The 18,732-nt window shown below is 35.5% G+C and overlaps 1 protein-coding gene across 5 annotated transcripts; it reads right to left on the bottom strand.

Moving 5' to 3' along the window:
* Positions 1–988: 988 nt before the first annotated feature.
* Positions 989–18,375, bottom strand: PBK (PDZ binding kinase). Of its 5 annotated transcripts, none has more exons than XM_081136270.1 (8): positions 18,299–18,375; positions 15,726–15,803; positions 11,614–11,707; positions 7,819–7,961; positions 7,113–7,282; positions 4,588–4,717; positions 2,554–2,727; positions 989–1,921 (listed from the first exon to the last, which is right to left on the bottom strand). In XM_081136270.1, the coding sequence occupies exons 2-8, from the start codon at positions 15,781–15,783 to the stop codon at positions 1,722–1,724; spliced, it is 969 nt and encodes a 322-aa protein (XP_080992396.1). In that variant the 5' UTR covers positions 15,784–15,803; positions 18,299–18,375; the 3' UTR covers positions 989–1,721. The 5 variants fall into 5 exon arrangements, with proteins under 5 accessions (XP_080992396.1, XP_080992398.1, XP_080992397.1 ...); XM_081136272.1 differs by having other exon boundaries at positions 18,287–18,342; XM_081136271.1 differs by having other exon boundaries at positions 17,974–18,325.
* Between the last annotated feature and the right edge of the window lie 357 nt (positions 18,376–18,732).

Genomic DNA, 18,732 nt, shown 5'->3' with positions numbered 1-18,732 from the left:
TAGAAAGGGGGAGAAACATCGATGGGTTGCCTCCCATATGCACCCCGACCAGGGATGGAACCCACAACCTAGGTATGCCCTGACAGGGAATCAAACCTGCAACCTTTTGGTGTACATGTCAACCAAAGTGAGCCACCCAGCCACAGCATGTAACTACCTTTTGATTAGTCTTTAGTCTGTTTTTAAACTTTACATAAACTGAACCTTTATATATATATATAAATGTGTGTGTATATATATATATGCATTTATATTATAGTATCTAACTGAATCTCATTTTCATTACTGTATAATATTCCATCAAGAATACACCCTAATTTATACTACTGATGAGCATTTTAGGTTGTGACTATTCAAGCCTCTTGTACTTTTATTTATGGTTTTTTACTTATTGCTTTTTACTTTTTACTTTGTCAAAAATTGTGTCCATATATGTGCAGGTCTCTTTCTGCCTGTTTATTCCACTAGTCTTATTGGTTATCTTTATGCCAATACAATATTCTTGATATTTGGTATAGAAAATTCTCCCACTTTTTGTTTTTGTTGCTAGAGGAGTATTTTTGTTTATTCTTGGTCCTCTGCATTTTCATATATATTTTAGAATAAGTGTATTAAGTTCCTCAAAGAGCCATCACTTACAAAGCTAGTATGAAGGTTAAAAGACAAATCACCCTCACTTTAGATTAACAAAATAAGGCCAAGAGAAAAAATCCTACTCACATTCACTTGGCAACTTTAATGATAACAGATCAGTGGAGTATATATTTTTTAAATATATCTTTATTGATTTCAGAGAGAGGAAAGGAGAGGGAGAGAGGGAGATAGAAACATCAATGATGAGAGTCATTGATCGGCTTGCAGCCCACAACCCGGGCATGTGCCCTGACCGGGAATCGAACCCTGATCGCCTGGATCCTAGGTCGATGCTCAACTGCTGAGCCACGCCCGGCTGGGCCAGATCAGTGGAGTATAAAATAGGTAAATACACTTCTGGTAACCAAAGTTGCTTTTATTCTATATCCTATTAGTTTTATTAGTTTTACACCAGAACTGTAAAATGCTTAAGATCTAGATTAGTAAGTAAAAAATAAAAAAAAATCTCAGTACAGAAATAACGTTTAATAAATGAAAGCAAAAACCAACGATCTGGGGAGAACCAAGAGGGTAAGAAGCCTTAACCGGAAATGTCTAGAAATACCCAAGGAGCTACTCTGAGCCATATTCTCTCAGCTTCCAGTGACTGTATTTAATAAGCACATCAGCTAAGAAAGACCAGCAAAGTTTAAAAGACAGTCAAATGTAGACTTATTTTATACTACGAAGTGCCAATTTAAATAGGTCCATTAAAACAGAATATTTAAGAATGATCATTAATAAAAGTAGTGGTTCCTCTACCTAAATTAATGTTAGACATAGGAGTTTAAGGCTTTTTGTTAAATCTCTATGAAGAAGTTTCAATACTTGTTCCTTAAACTTAAAAGTTTCTTAAGCTTTATAGAAAACCCACTACAATATCAAATGCTGATCATAAGGATGCATGAAATATCTTTATAATAGAAAGTTTTTCAAATGTTAACAAGGTGCTATGGTTCTAAAACAGGTCACTTTCAAATAGTCTAATAAATATGGATTATCATAGTAACTATATAAATGTACCACAGTAAACAGAACAGTTATATACATGAGCCATACTTGAGGCTCAGGTAGTTATGAATATGAGATCACTGGATATCTATTTCCAAAGCTTGAACAATGTGCGCAGCAGAAGGACGATCTTTAGGATCTTCATTAGTGCATACAGAGAAGAGCTCAATCACCTTCTGGTATGTTTCATCCAGTTCTTCCATATTCACAGGTGGCCTAGTTCCCAAAGCTGCATAGTATGCTTCATCATCGAAGTCACTTTCATCAAAAGTTTTATCTGCTCATGAAGGAGTTTGAAACAAAATCACTTTAAATCATGGAAAAACTTATCAACTGCTCAAACTCACCCTTCTGAAACAAGAATTCATCATCCAGTATGCTTTTCATTATACCACAGTCTCAGCTGTCCTGCCCTGGTATAGATTAGCTACTGTCATTAATTTATTACATGGATTCAATCAATGGTTATCAACCCTTACTATGATAGCTTTCTAATCTTCTCAGGCAAGGGGAGTTTTTTTATTTTATTTTATTTTTGATTAAAATATTACAGATGTCCCTTTTCCTCCCCAATGACCCGTTCCACCCGGTCCCATCCCTATCCCCACCACTGTCCGTGTCCTTAGGTTGTGCATACAAGGGCAGTTTTTAAGGTAACTTTTTGCTCCTCCAAATTTTCTCAATTTATCTCCCTGTAATGAATTAATCTACATCTCATTTGTATAAAATTAAACTGAGATGGTACCAAATCAGTCATCAGCATTAATATAATCTGTATCTCATGCCACCAAATCAAGCACTTTGCTTCTTTAAAAATTAACTTAATAGAAAAATAAAATATAATTTTATAAATTGATCTTATTTTAAACCAAACAGACTGAGATTTACATTAAAAATATGTAGTTATACCTTCATCATCATCATCTGAAAGAGTAATGTGTGGAATACATAAAGTCATCATTTCCCACAGAGTAAGGCCAAAAGCAAATATGTCTGCCTTGTCAGTAATAACACCATTCTCCTCCAAAGCTTCCTTGGGTTTCCAAGGCTCAGTGCCAATATAACAGGCCTCAGGGTCAGTTACTGAAACAAGTAAAACACAAGTAAAACTGTCATAAGGGCAAGCACTAGAAACCACTAAGAAAGGCAAACCACCTCCCCTATCCTGCAAAAAAGAAAAAAAAAAGGGCTAATTATTTGACAGGTAAAGGTTATCAAATGTAGCCAGTAAACATGAAAAAATACACTCAACCTCATTAATACTTTTTCCTTACCAGGTTGATAAATATTCAAAAAGCTGGATAGCTGGCAAGGGTGTAGAGAAATAGCAATTCTTTTAGAAAGTGGTAGAAGTATAAATAGATTGTGGATGTCAAGAGTACAGACTCTGGAGAAAGACTGCCTTGCCTTGGGTTCAAAGATGTTTGCAAGCTGTGTTACCTTAAATAGATCATTTAATCTTGTGCCTGTTTCTTCATTTTTCAATCTATGCTATTATTCGACTGAGAGAAGTACCATTTCTATGCTTCTATGAGTGCTAAATCGGGAAACGGGAAAGGGTTGAATCACATACTGGCTTCTGCCCAGGAATGACACAGATCCACTCACTTTTCCATTTAAATTTGAATCAACTTGTTAATTTCAATGAAAAAGCCAGCTAAAATTCTGATTAGGATTGGACAGAATCTCTGGATCAGTTTGGGAAGAATTAACATCTTAACAGTATTGAGTCTGCCAATCCATAATCATAATCTTTCTCCATTTACTTATACCTTATTCAACTCTCTCAGGAATGTTTTTTAGTGTTCAGTATATAGCTGACCTTTTTGCCAATTTATCCTTAAATATTTTATGCTTTTTGGTACTTGTAAATAAAATTTTATTTTTCACTTTCCAATTATTAAGTATATATAAAAATATAACAGCTATCTTCACTTATTTTTTGTTGTTGTTAATCCTCACAAGGATATTTTTTCCATTGATTTTTAGAGAGTGGAAGGGATGGAGAGAGTGGGGGGGAGAAACATCAATGTGAGACACATCAATTGGTTGCCTCCAGCAGGCACCCCAACCAGGGCCAGGGATGGGACCTGCAACCCAGGTGTGTGCCCTTGACTGGGAATTGAACCCTCAACCCTTCAGTGCGTGGGCCAATGCTCTAACCACTGATAACACCAGCCAGGGCTTCACTTATTAATTCTAGTAGTTCTTTTGTAGGTTGAGATTTTTTTACTTAAACAATCACATTAACTGTAAATATGAACAATTTCCTTTCCAATCTTGATGCCTTTTATTTTTTCTTGCTTTAATAGGACTATAGGACAGTGTTAAACAACACTGGCCAGAGCAGGCATGTTGGCCTTGTCCTCTATGTTGCCTGTAGGTTTTTCTGTAGATACCCTTTCTGAGGTTAAGTTCCCTTCTATGTCTATTTAGCAAGAGTTGTCTTTTTTATCATGACTGAAAGATGGATTTTGTCAAATGCTTTTTCTATGTGTACTGAGATAACCATGTAGTTTTCAAATCTGTTAACATGGTGAATTGCGTTGACTTTTGAATATTAACTTTTCTTTCCTGGGATAAACAGTAGTTGGTCAGATGTACTATCCTTTTTACATACTGTTAGATTTTTTTTTTTAATGTTTTTATTGATTTCAGAGAAGAAGAGAGAGGGAGAGAGAGATAGAAACATCAATGATAAGAGAGAGTTATTGATCGGATGCTTCCTGCAGGTCCCCCACTGGGGATGGAGCCTGCAACCCGGGCATGTGCCCTGACCAGGAATTGAACGGTGACCTCATAGGCTGATGCTCAACCACGGAGCCGTGCTGGCTGGGCAGGAGGAATACTTTTCATTGTACACTTTTTTTATTAATAGTTTTTTTATTTTTAAAGAATGTGAACTTATCTATTTAAAAATGTAAAAATTAGAATACTACTTACCTGTCATATTTTCATCCAATGGTAGAGAGACTCCTACATCACAGATTTTAATTGTTTCAAAATCACCTTTAATTACAACATTTGAAGACTTTACATCTCCATGAAGCAATTTCTTATCTTGGTGCAGATACTAAGATAGTGGAAAATTTAACACATCTGAGCAAAAATACAAACTAAAAAAATACACATATATAATATATATAAATAACCTTCAAACAAATATAATTTGAACTCCCTTCCTAAACTACAGGATTATACCTGTCCATCATTTCAAATTATTTGAAACTAGAGAAGGAAACATACCATGTTATCCTGGTCTGCAATACCGACCACAAATGTAAAAGATTTGTTGGAAATGGATGTCTATTTATAGATAAGTTTTTTATTTACAAACCCATCTTAATACTTTTATATCAAAAGATGCTACAGCAGAAGCCCCGGCTGGATGGCTAAGTTGGTTGGAGAGTCGCCTCATATACCAAAAAGGTTTTGAGTTCAATCCCCAGTTGGGGTGCATGCAGGAGGCAACTAATCCATGTTTCTCTTTCACATCGATGTTTCTCTCTCTCCCGCTCCCCCTTCCTCTCTCTAAAAATCAGTAAAACATATCTTTGGGTGAGGATTAAAAAAAAAAAAAGATGCTATGGGTATCAAAATATACTGCAATTTTATTTGAGGCTACAAATTTTTAGGAATAATTTTGGAATCTTCACAATGAGGCATACTTTCTTCAAACTGAGATAATGCAAAACAATAGATAACTCAGGGCTACACATAATTCACAAAAAGAGGAAGCAGAAATGTAATCTAAGACTATTTTGTTTTACACATTAACCCTTTCTTAGAATTGACAACTAATAATATTCATACTAAAAAATGTCCTATAAAAATGTTATTTGTGCCTGGCCGGGCATGGCTCAGCGGTTGAGCATTGACCTAGGATCCAGGCAATCGGGGTTCGATTCCCGGTCAGGGCACATGCTCGGGTCACGGGCTCAATCACTGACTCTCTCATCATTAATGTTTCTCTCTGTCTCTGTCTCCCTGTCTCTCTGTCTCTCTCTCTCTCTCCCCCCCCCTTTCCTCTCTCTGAAATCAATAAAGATATATTAAAAAAAAAAAAAAAAAAAGTTACTTGTTCATTGATCAGCATTTTAGCATCTACTGTGACTGGGTTTGAAAATGATGCAGAGATAATTTTTGGAATGTAACTTGAAATGCTCACTGTGCTTAATTTAAATGTTGCCCATCATAAAGAGAATATGCATGAATATATTACATAATACATTAATTCCATTATGTATATTTTAAATCATTTATTAAAATTCAAATTAATGATTTAGTTTATCCATTTAAAATTGGTTTTTCTATACACATATTAACAATAGTTATATTTAGAAATATTGCCTTTTTCCAGTTTCACGTTTCACAAGTCAACTTTATTTCAACTCTTAACATGCAACTTTGCCATCAGTATCATTACATGATCTGCGTTGGAGTCATCTGACAGGTTTCTGGGGCCATCAATACTTATGTTTAAGTTATTTAGGATATAGAATTCTTTTTATTTCTAACACTGTCCATCCAAATGCACAATAATTTGCATAAAATTGAGACTTTTTCATTTGACCTACAGATGACTATTCATGATGCCCAAAACTTATCCCACAAAGCAATTTTTAAGAGGCTTGTTTACATCAATAGAGGGTTAGGCTACACTCCCAGGAATAATTAGTAAATTTGTGTTAAATTTAACCCTTTTACAACTAAATCTAACGTGATCTCTGTAAGCAAAACTACCTGACTTGGGTTATTTCATTATTTCAGACTATGTGAAGACCTCAAACAATCAACTCTGTTGGTCAAATAAGGAAATAGTGCTCTCTGCAATATAAAAGATTCCATAAGGCAACTCTCACTTAAGGCAGACCCTTCTTTTGGAGGTTGGGGAGAATCCTACCATGTAACTAGGTATATAAAGTACTTAGTGTGTTTTTTATTAAAATTATGTCTTTTAAAAAATATTTACCTTTATTGTTGAAATTATAGATGTCCCCCTTTTCCCCATTGACCCCTTCTACCCCACCTCCACCCCCCACCCAAGGCCTTCACCACACTCTTGTCTGTCCATGGGTTATGCATATATGCATATAAATTCTTTGGTTAATCTCTCCCCACCCCTATGTTCATAGCAGCACAATTTACAATAGCTAAGATTTGGAAACAGCCCAAGTGCCCATCAGTAGATGAGTGGATAAAAAAGCTGTGGGACATTTATACCATAGAATACTATGCAGCTATAAAGATGAAGGATCTCATACCCTTTGAGACAGCATTGGTGGGACTGGAGGATATTATGCTAAATGAAATAAGCCAGGCAGAGAAAGACAAATATCACATGATCTCACTTATATGTGGAATCTAAAGAACAGAATAAACTGATGGACAAAACAGATTTAGAACATTAAAATATTTAGTTTTTTAATGTTCCACAAAAATCCCATAAAATATAATGGTATAGTTACCTTTAATCCTCTTGCCATGTTCAAAGCAACTTTTAAAATTATGGCTGCTGGAAAAGGACCTTGGCTGTCTTTATTTCGTTCTTCTATTAAGTCATTTAGAGACTTTTCACCCCCATATTCCATAGCAAGACATAGACTACCATCACTGGCTTCAGTGAAAGCACGATAACCTTAAAGAAACAAACATTTTCTTACTAGGATAGGGACGAACAACAGTACTTAAGTTTTTTATAGTACTGTGACTGAAAATGGACCTGGATTAACACTGACAAATATACAATGAAACAGCTATTATTTATGAAACTAATTCAGTAATCTAATTTAAAATGCCTTCACTGTTTACAAATAGTATCACAAATTAAAGTTTTAAAATATTTTATGCATTCCTAAATATAATGGTTCATAAGCCCTACTTATATTAAAAATGAAAACAAGGAAATTACATAAATGAAAATCACTTTATATTCCTGAATTCTCCATAGTACCAGCATTATGATGACTGTAACTATTCCCATGTTTTAAATATATACTTAAGCATCTAAAAATATTATATACTTTTAGAATGTCCACATTAATTTGATTCTTACCAAACTCTACCACCATCCTTTTCATTTTTATAACTGAAACTGGTTAAGAGATTATATAAACTGTTTCTGATAAACAGAGTAATATACCAGATACTGCTACCAAATAAATTTAAACTTACCTATAATGTTTGGATGATGGAGGCTTTTTAAAACTTTAGCTTCATCAGTTAGTCTCTTTTGATACATACTTTGATAATGACCATTACATCTAGAATTAATCTTTTTCACAGCCCAAGGAGAATGAGACAAGCCTCCTGGAGATCTTTAAAAAATTATTAATTATAAAATATATAAAGGTTAATAAATATAATACATTGCAAATGACTAACAAGGACTTCCAAATTTTGAAAAGAACTTGATAATGTGGTTTTTTTTTTAAAACTTACAAATTTTATACTATCAGCACCTCTGCTACATTTCCTTTTTAATTGGGAGATAAATAGCTGATATATCTACTGATTACAAAAGTAGTCTGATATTTATTGGTGAAAAGGAGGGGACAAAAAGAGAATTAGAAGGAAAAAGATGGAATGTCATAATTTTTAAACTTCAAGACTATTTTTAAATTTTTCTACTTAAGCATGTTGCACTACCAGCTACTTATCAAACATTTTACTATATGTACCACAGATGAGTTCTAGAATGCTAAAGTAATAAACACTAATCTCTAAGAAACAACTTAAAGAAGAGACATACAAGAAACATTTGGCCCATATGTAATCATCCAAATAACAGACTGTTCTTCTCCAACAAATATTGTGTCTCTTCACTAACCAATCCACCTTATACCTTTCACTGACTACTCAAAGACATGAGCTTAAGGCAATAATAATAAAGAAACAAATGAGAAAAAAATGTAAGCTGTCTATTTTGTAAGAAGACTAGCCATCTTAATATTTAAAGTATAAATGTTTTGAGGCCTAAATAAACAAACAGATAAAGTCAGAGAAAGGTTTACCTAACAAGGTGGCCGTTTACTTATGAGTACAGTGAATTATGAAAGCAAAGTGTATGCAGCATTACAGGAACAAAAGCTAGTAAAAGAGCTTCAAAAGTTAATCCATAAGAACATAACAACAGATTGAACCAAGAATTCACTTAGCTTTGTACTACCTCATAAGCATAGCTCTATGATTATAGAACCTTTTTTTTTTTAAATCAAAAAACATGTACTCAAAGGATCACTAGATTTCTTAATTCATATACATCATCCATACATTAAACTATTCTTACACCTCCAGTTTCAGATAACAATAGCATTTGGGGATAACCTCCTTCATGTCACTTTATTATGAAAATATAATTTTCAAGTTTCAATGGGTATCCCATAACTCTTGGATGTTTAGAATTCAGTGACCAAGTCCATCCTTCACCTTTTCCATAATATATCCTGATTTATAGAATGAAAAAACATATTTACAAAATCTGAATTAAATACTTTGCCAAGCTAAAAGCTGGTTTACTGAAAAAGCTAATAAAACAGATTTCTGATGGGAATGCACAAGGAAAAAAATAAAAGGCACAAATAATATTGCAATAAAAAATGGGGAAATAACTACAGATACAGCAGAGACTAAAAAGTATAAGTGGATAAATAATAAAACTTTTACACTCATAAATTTAAAAAACAAAATGGTCAAATTCTTAGAAAAAACTAAGACAAGTGATGAAAGAAGAAATTTAATCAAGAATTTAAAATCTTCCCACAAGAAATACAAAGCGTAGATAACATTCCAGGTGAGTTTACTCAACTTTCAAGGAACCTATCATTCAATCTATTCCAAGGAATAGAAAGAAAAGGAGCAAGAGTCTAGTATAACCTTAATTTAAAAAATCAAACAGAAATAGCAGTAAAATAAAAATCACAGGCCAATTTCAGTTATATCATAGATGAAAAAATTTTAAACAAATAGCAAACTGAATCTATCAGTATATTTAAAAAATAATACATCAAAACTATGTTGGGTTTAATCTAGGGATGCAAACTTGATTTAACACTAAAATATACTTTTAGATCAAAATGATAGCTTGAACACACACATATAATTTTGATCCCTCTGAAGCCTCACTCAAATAAAAGCAAAAGGATAGTTTAAGACATACATCCACCAAAAAGGATGGAAATAAAGAAGAGATAACAGCAACGAACTTTTGGAAGCTGGAAAGCAGATGAAAGTAAATGACTTAACATGCCCAATGAACTTCTTGAAAGTTATTAAAAAAGCAGGTGGATTCCTAGATACCCTCCCTGATTCTGTATCTCTAGGAAGAAGCCCATTCCCTATCCCCCCCAGCTTCTCAGGACTGAAAACTAGCTTTGAAAGGGGCTAAAGCAGAGGGTATTTAGTTTGAGGTTTACTGGCAAAGCTGAATATCTGTGAACCATACAGGAACACAGTAATTCATGACCTTGTGCATAGTAAATGCTCAATGAGTTTTAATGCGTTATCACCATCCAGATCAAGATACAGAATATTTCTAGCACTCCTAAAAGACAGGATGCCATTTTAAGAAGGAAAACTTTCAGATAATTAATTAAAAACAAGATAGACAAAAATGAAAACCTCAATAGAAGTACCAGAAGATGAGGTTGGAAAAATCTCCGAGAAAATAGAACAAAGAGAAAATAGGAAAACCAGAGATCAATCCATTAAGTACAACATTCAAATAATAGGAGTTCCACATAAAGAAGAGAAAAACAGGGGTGCAAATCACCAACAAAGTAATTTTAAAACTAACTTCTTAAAAATTTAAGAACAGGAATTTTCAGAATCCAGGAGGCCCACATCCATACATCCATGCATATCACGGTGAAATTTCAGAACACTGGTGAAAAACAGAAGATCATACAAGGTTTCAGAACACTGGGAGTAAGAGATAACATAAAACAGATAACAAAAAGAATCAGCAATCAGAAAGGCTTCAAAATTCTCAGCAATACTACAAGCTAACAGATAATGGAACAGTGCCCTCAAAAGTGTGGAGGAAAATTATGTCCAATGAGAATTCTGGCCCAGAAAACCAAAAAGGGACATTCAAGTATGAGGGTAAATGAAAACATTTTCAGAAATGCAAATTCTCAAAAATGTATCTCCTGTGCACCTTTTCATAGGGAGCTACCAGATGTCCTCAAACAAAACAAGATATAAAGCAAGAAATAGTTAAGACATGAGGTACAGCACAACAGAGTATCCAATTTACCAGAGAAGCAAAGGAAATATCCAGGTTACCAGGAGGGGAACATCCCAGGGACACATTATGAGTGTGTGGTACGATCAGGCAGGGACCACTATTTTTCAATCAGCTGCCATATAAAGCTTTTTGATTAAGTTATATACAGTATAACTCTGTTAACAACACACTTTACATTTAAAGACTTTCTTTAAGAAAGGAAAAAAATGAGATTAGCCATGAACCTATGAGAATTTTTTCCTTTCAAAATAACTTAGACAAGAGTTTTCAGGCACTGAAAAACAAAACAGCATACAAACACAAAGGGGTGTTTAAACTGCAAAAATGTTTCAAGAATACCCACTTACATAATATTGCTATGCTAGTCACAATTTATTAGCTTTTTATTCAAGAATGCATTTCTATCTAGAAACAATATAAACCTAAAAACACGCTGTGTTGGTCAGGTTGATTCCCTCCTCATACAAGCCAAGAGAAAATTATACAGTAAATTACAGTTCCTTTAATAGTCCATCAGGAGAACAGCTAGAAGGAAAGTATACCAGGCAGAGCTCTGGTAAAGTTATAAAAGGTTCTGAGACTGGAATATAGCAGTCAGGTAGGATCTGGAACACACCTCAAATCTAAATATTTGAATTTTCATATTCCTTTGTCTCCAAGTACAGTGGCCTCCAAGTACTAGGGTTCCATGTAAAAAGGTTAATCTAAAATCTTACACTCACCTTTTCATAAGGTAGACATTTACCCCTGTGCCATAGCCAAGCTTCTGCATAAACGGAGAGGCAGGAATATTTATACATGGAGTTGAACATAATGCTAAATGTCAGAAAGAAATAAAAAATAAAATTAGTATTTGAAAAGATCTCTACAAATACATCTGAACATTTGCAACACACTACTGTTAAGAGTACTAATTGGCATAATCTTTTGGAGAGCAATCTGACACTATCCATCCTAATTTTAAATGGAGATTCCTTGACCAGGTCTATTTTTGGAGCTCTATCTTATAGTAAGTAACACTAAAGCAGGGGTCAGCAAATAGCTTGTTTTTGTATAGCCCACAAGAATTGTTTTTTAAAGGGTTGATTAGAAAAATAGGTAAAAAAGATATGCAATAGTGTTCTTATGTGGCCCACAAAGCCTAAACTATTTACTATCTAGCCCTTTACAAAGAGTTTGCCAACACCTCAGCACAGCATGTGCCGAAAGACATACACGCACATGCGTGCAAGCATATATATTTGGAATATTGGGATTCACTTTTGTGGCTTCAGAAAACATGCATACACAAAACCCTTAGTAATCACTATTTATTTAGTAATCCTAATTATAGTATATCTATATCACAAAGCATTATACAGTCATAAAAAAAGATGAGACAGAGAAGTCCTACTTTTGCTAATGAATAATCAACTGCTCTTGGAACTGCCATCTAGAAAACTTGACAAAATAGAACAGTTTTCATATACCTGACAATAGGCAGAGCAGGATTGTGATCTTTGAGAGAAGAGAAACAAATGGGGTGAGCCCTATCACTGCCCTAATTTACTGCTTAAAGGCAGTTTCCAGGCCACAGCACAAATACACACAGCTCAGAGGTCTAATCATATTGAGGAGACAGATCAGAGGTCAAGGAGACCTAAATAGCTGGAATTTATGGAGCAGAGAACTAAAGAGGAGGCCACAAAATAAGAGAAAAAACTCCAGAGATCTAAAAAGGGGTCTCCCTTTAAGCATTTGACTAAGTACTTTCTGCACATATCATGGACATGACTACCCAAAGCTGGGGAAAACACCAAACCCAAACAGTAGGCTAAATCATTACAGGAGATTACACAGGTCTAGGAATAATTCACTTACCATCAGCCAGTGTGCGGTGACTCTGTAACACAAGCTATTGAGTAAAGTTTTCTAAAGGGTCATGACTTTGTAGTACAGCTAAATTTTAGCCCAAGGAAAAAGTTTAGAACAAAGCCTAAAAGCAAGCCTCAAAAGAAACAGGCTAATGCGCAGTAAACTTAACTGCAAGGGGGGGCACAACAAAATCACACACCCTTCAGAGGAATAACAAAGTTCAGCACTCAACAATGTGAAATGTCTCACAGCCCGTTAAAAATTACCCTATGAAAGAAGCAAGAAAATATGACCCATTCCAGGAGAAAAATAAACCAACAGAAACATACCATAAAATCACAGCGATGAAGAAGTAGCCGATAAAAGCCTTCAAATATAAATCTTAAAAAATACACTCAGTAATGTAAAGGAAAATGTGAGCATAACAAGTTGAGATAGAGAAGTAAAAAAGGATCCTAATGGAACTTAAAGAAATGTAAAAATACAGGGGACAAAAATAACACCATCTTAGAGCAAAAGGTCACTAAATTTTAAGACAAAGCAACAAACAGTGAAGCACAGAGAAAAATATAAAGAAAAAAATAAAGAAATCACCAATTTGCTATGGGACAGTAGAAAAATTGATATAAATCCAACCACAGAGAATTACATTAAATGTTAATGATCTAAACAATGTTGTCCAATAGAACTTTCTGTCATGATGGAAATGTTTTATATCTGTGTTGTCCAGTACGGTAGTCACTAGCCCCATGTGGTTACTGAGCACTTGAAATGTGGCTAATAACAACTGAGAAACTAAATTTGTAATTTATTTAATTTTAATTCATTTGAACAGAAATTTATATTGCCACATGTGGACAGTAGCTAAATAGTCCAATTAAAGGCAGCAGTTGTCAGGATAGAAACAAGACATAACTACATGCTATATAATAAACTCACTTTAAATATAAAGACACAAATGGGTTAAAAGTAAAAGGTTGTGAAACATAATATTCAAACACTTATCAAACTGGAGTGGCTCAATTAATATCACATAAAGTGAACTTTGAAGAGACAGTACAACACCAGTTTAAAAAAACAATTCATGCCCAGGCGAGCATGGCTCAGCGGTTGAGCGTCGACCTAGGATCCAGGCAATCAGAGTTCCATTCCCAGTCAGGGCACGTGCTCAGGTTGCGGCTCAATCCCCAGTCGGGGGCGTGCAGGAGGCAGCCGATCAATGACTCTCTCATCATTGATGTTTCTATCTCTCTCTCTCTCTCTCTCCCTCCCTCTCCTTGCCTCTGTCTGAGATCAATAAAGATATATTTTTAAAAAAACCAATTCATAACAGTAATGGGGTAAATTCATCAAAGAAATAACCTTCCTAAATGTGTATGTACCTAATAACAAGCTTCAAAATATATAAAGCAACAAATGATAGAACTGAAAGAAAAAAATGGACAAATCAAAAATTGTAGTCAAAGACACACCTCTCTCAGTAATAGAGTAGACAAAAAATCAGTAGGGATACAGAAGACCTGAATAAAACAAAACAACATAAACAAGTCACTGAGATTGACCTAACTGATATTTATGGAACACTGCATCCAACAACAGCAGAAAATAGGATCTTTTCAAGTGCATGAAACATTCACCAAGATAGATAAACTGATTTAGTCTGATCAAGGAAGAAAATATATCAGAAATCAAAAAAGGAGGTATCACCACAGATCCTGCTGACATTAAATGGTAATAAGAGTATATCATAAATAACTTTATGCCAATAAATTTCACAACTTAGAAGCCATAGACAAATTCCTTGAAAAACACTAACAAAGCTTACACAAGAAGAAACAGATAACTTTACTAGCCCAGTATCTATTAACTGTGAAGTGGCAATTAAAATCTTCCTACTTAAGAAAACTCCAGGCCCACATGGCTTTACTGGCAAATTCTACCAATTAAAGAAGAAATACTATCAATTCTACATATACTCTTCAAGAAAAGGAAACGTTTCCCATCTTACTTTATGAATACAGAATACCCTGATACCAAAAGTAGACAGACATTCCAAAAAAAAAACACCCAGAAAAAAAAATAGTTATAGTCCAACATCCCTCATGAACACAGAAAATATTAGCAAGTTGAACCAAGCAATATATAAAATACATCATGACTAAGTTGGCTTTCCCCAGAAGTGAAAGGTTGGTTTAACATTTGAAAATTAACATAATTTACGATATCAACAGACTAAAAAAGAAAACTATCCCAATAGATTCTGAAAAAGTTCTTGACAAAGTTCAACACACATTCATGATAACCAGGAATAAAAGGAAAATTCCTCAACCTGATAAAGGGCATCTGTGAAAAACCTACATCTACTCTGCCAGGGACGTTGTTGGGCAGGGAGGAGCTATGCCTGTGTGGGGACAAGGGGTGTATGGGAAATCTCTCTAAACAGAGTCGATTACAAAAAAACACAAAAAACCCCTTCTACATCTAATATAAAACTTCATATGAACAAGGCAAGGATATCTACTCACATCTATTATAAAATATGCTGGAGCCAGTGCCATAAGAAATAAAGTAATACAGATTATGAAAAAAAAGTAAAACTGTCTTTATTTATCTACAATATTACCAGCTACGTACAATGTACAACTGTACAATACCCTAAGCAAGCTATTAAAAGCTACCAGAATAAGTGAGTTTAGCATGGTTGCAGGACACAATTTCAATAAACAAAAATCTATATATAAAAATGAACGACATAAGATTTTCTCCTGTTATATTCTAGAAATTTTATAATTTTGACCATTTTTGTGTATGACGTGAGATAAAGGTCAATTTGCATATCAATATCCAATTGTTTTTACTTGTTGAGGACTTTATCCTCTGTCCTTTGAATTGCCTTGGAAAATATGTTTCCCTCACAAGAGCAATGAATAATAAGACAGTTCTAACGGCAGTAACAATGAAGAAAGGTTTTATATCTTACCAGATTTTCTTTTTTCAGATAATTTGCTTGGTGTCTTGAAATTATTGATTTCTTCCATTGTAATAATCACTCTAAGTCCTATGATAAAAGTAAATTGAAAGTTACACTGCAGTTATAAAGACTATAACTCTCATTCAAGAAGAAAAAATTCCTATAATACTATCTCTCATTTGATCATAAAAGCATAAAATTGAGAAGTGAAAAAGACCATGACAAATATCTAGTCCAATTTTATTTACAATGAGAAAACTGAAACCCAGAGAGTACAATTACTTACCCAAGGCCATACTACTAGTGATAGTTTTTTTGTCTTAATTAGAAATATATGCACTTGGTTAAAAAAAAAAAAACACAAAATCACCTAGTACAAAAAGGTAACTAGTAAGTCTCCTTCTCATACTTCCTGAAAGTAGTTAACAGGTTTTTTTATGCCCTTTAAAGAAACTGTCTATGCAAGCAGCATTATTCATAATAGCCAAAAAGAGGAAATAGAAATATCCATCAGATGATGAATGGATAAACAAAATATGGTATACAATACACACAACAGAATTAAAAAAATACATATTCTATACAATAGAATATTAATCAGTCATAAAAAGGAATAAAAGAATAAAGTTCTGATGTCTACAACAACATATAAACCTTGCACACATTATGCTAAGTGGAAGCAGCCAGACACAAAAGGCCACATATATAACTCCATTTACATGAAATGTCGAGAATAGGCAAATCAACAGACAGAAAATAAATTAGCAGCTGCCAGAGGGCTGGGGGGGAAGGGAGGATGTGGAGTAGCAGCTAGTGGGTGTGGGGCGTCTTCTGGGGTAATGAAAATGTTCTAAATTAGGTAGTAGTTTAATATAGTCAATTTGGGTTGAATATATCACTGAACTATATACTTTCAAAGGGTGACTTTTATGCTATTGAATTATATTTCAATAAGCTATAAAAACTGTCTATGCAAATAAAACGTACATACTGCACATACATGCAAGTGAACCAAAGCTTTTTATTTCGTCCGTAACATATTTCTTAAAGAACCTTTTTTACCAAATTAAAAAAAAATTGTTTTCTTTTTAAAAAAAGTTAGGTTTCGTATTAGTAGAGTTATTTATTGTACAGCAAACTGTTCCTACATGTCTGTAAGCTCATTTGGTTTATCTATAAAAAACTAGGAAGCAGCCCAGCCAGCGTGGCTCAGTGGCTGAGCATCCTCCCAAGAACCAGGAGGTCACAGTTCTATTCCAGTAAGTGAATGCCCAGGTTTGGCCTAGATGCCCAGTGGGGGGTGTGCAGGAGGTAGCCGATCAATGACTCTCATCATGTCTACTTTAATTTTTTGTAGAGCCCTTAATAAATAGCATCTTTAAAAACTCCGTGCCGAGAAAAAAAGAAATCATCTCAAAGGCACAGCTTTAATTTTCTATTAATAAGAAGCTTTTGTGTTTTTTAATCACGTTTTCAGATTCGCCTTAATTTAAAACACTGAAGATCCCCCTTTCATAAATTTATAAGCCACTGTAGGACTTAACAAATACATACATACTACTGGCAAAGCTAAAGTGTAGATAGCCAATAGAAAAAAAGGGGGGGGGGGGAAGAAGACGGAGATAAAAAAAAAAAAAAGTAGACAATGGAGAAAAAAGCAAAATAGAGGGAAAAAGGAACATGTAAAAGAAAGGCTAAGTTCTGATCAGATTCTTTCTAAAGTCCTGTACACTTTACACCGTCAGTAGGATTCCTGGGGGTAGAGGCACAGACTGTTTCTCCCTAATCCGGGAGTTTGTAGAGAGCTGGGTGTCAGCTCCCCTGAAAACTAGAAGCAACATTAGTTGAGGGATTCAAAGTAGGGAACTGTGCTCCACACTCCTTTCTCAACCCCCAACCCCCTCCATTCCCACCAGAAATCCTTCGCCAGTTCTACCCTCCCTTAAGAGCTGAAACACAGACTCGGCTAAGTAAGGAACTGTTTCCACCAGGCAGCAGCCCGAGCTCAGATCTGGTGTAGAGCTGAGACGTGCCTCAAGCTGGGGTCTCGCCTCGCGCAGGGCAGCCGGGCCTCCCCGTACCCAGCAGTAAGGCCAGCTGTGCATGGCAGCTTGCCAGACCAGGGGTTCCCAAATCTACCTAACCATCGGGTTCTCTATGAAGCTTCCAGAGAAGGTCCAGATTGCCAGGCTTCGCTTAGAAAAAGAACGATTTCTTTCAGGACATCCCCATCCTACCCCGTGATTCAGATGCGCACTCGAGTTTCGGTCGCAAAGATGAATCCTAAGATAATTCCCAGTTTAACGCCAAATTTCCAACGTCTTCAACTTTCCTTCTAGGCCTCGAGCTGTTACGAAAGCAAACGCACGGACGTCGGCTGGGGGCGGGGCGGCGCTCGACCCCGCGCCCGGGCCCGCGCGCCGTCGGGGACCCAGAAAAGCTCCCCAAACCTGGGCCGCGGGGGCTGCAGTCACACTCCAGGCAGAAAAGAAGCCGGTGGACTAGAGGTCCGGGCCAAGGCTGCCTTAAAAACTGGTCCCGAGTGGCCCCCAAGAAGACCCCGCAGGTACCTCAGCACCTACCGGCGGAACAAAACACCCGCAACGGTTGGGGCTGCGCGAGACCGCCCAGCTTTCAAATGCGCGCGCACCGCCCCGGCGGCGGCCGCGAACTACGGGGCGGCGCGAAGGTCAAAACTAGCCGCATTTGCCTTTCTTCTTCCTTTTGGTCTTTCTTCTTACTGATTCCATTTACCACCAACTAGGGATCCTTTAAGATAAACAGAAGGAAGAGAGGCGCGGGGAAGGACAAACTTTTTATAGCCACTGCCAGCCCTTTAGAGGAACAACTCTGGTTTAACAGAATACATATGCCTGTATTTAAGGCTGAAATCCTTCCCCAATTACAAATACTCTGCTCAGAGTGTGTAATGATTATTATAAATTTGTACTACGAATTTATTTGGCCTCGAAACACTATACTAAGAACGCATTAGCCTAGAGTAGCAATCAGTTTT

This window comes from Miniopterus schreibersii, assembly GCF_964146895.1.
Source record: "Miniopterus schreibersii genome assembly, chromosome: 4".
Lineage (NCBI taxonomy): Eukaryota > Metazoa > Chordata > Mammalia > Chiroptera > Miniopteridae > Miniopterus > Miniopterus schreibersii.
The sequence above is the reverse complement of the archived record's forward strand: the minus strand, read 5'-3'. Positions and strand labels throughout refer to the sequence as shown.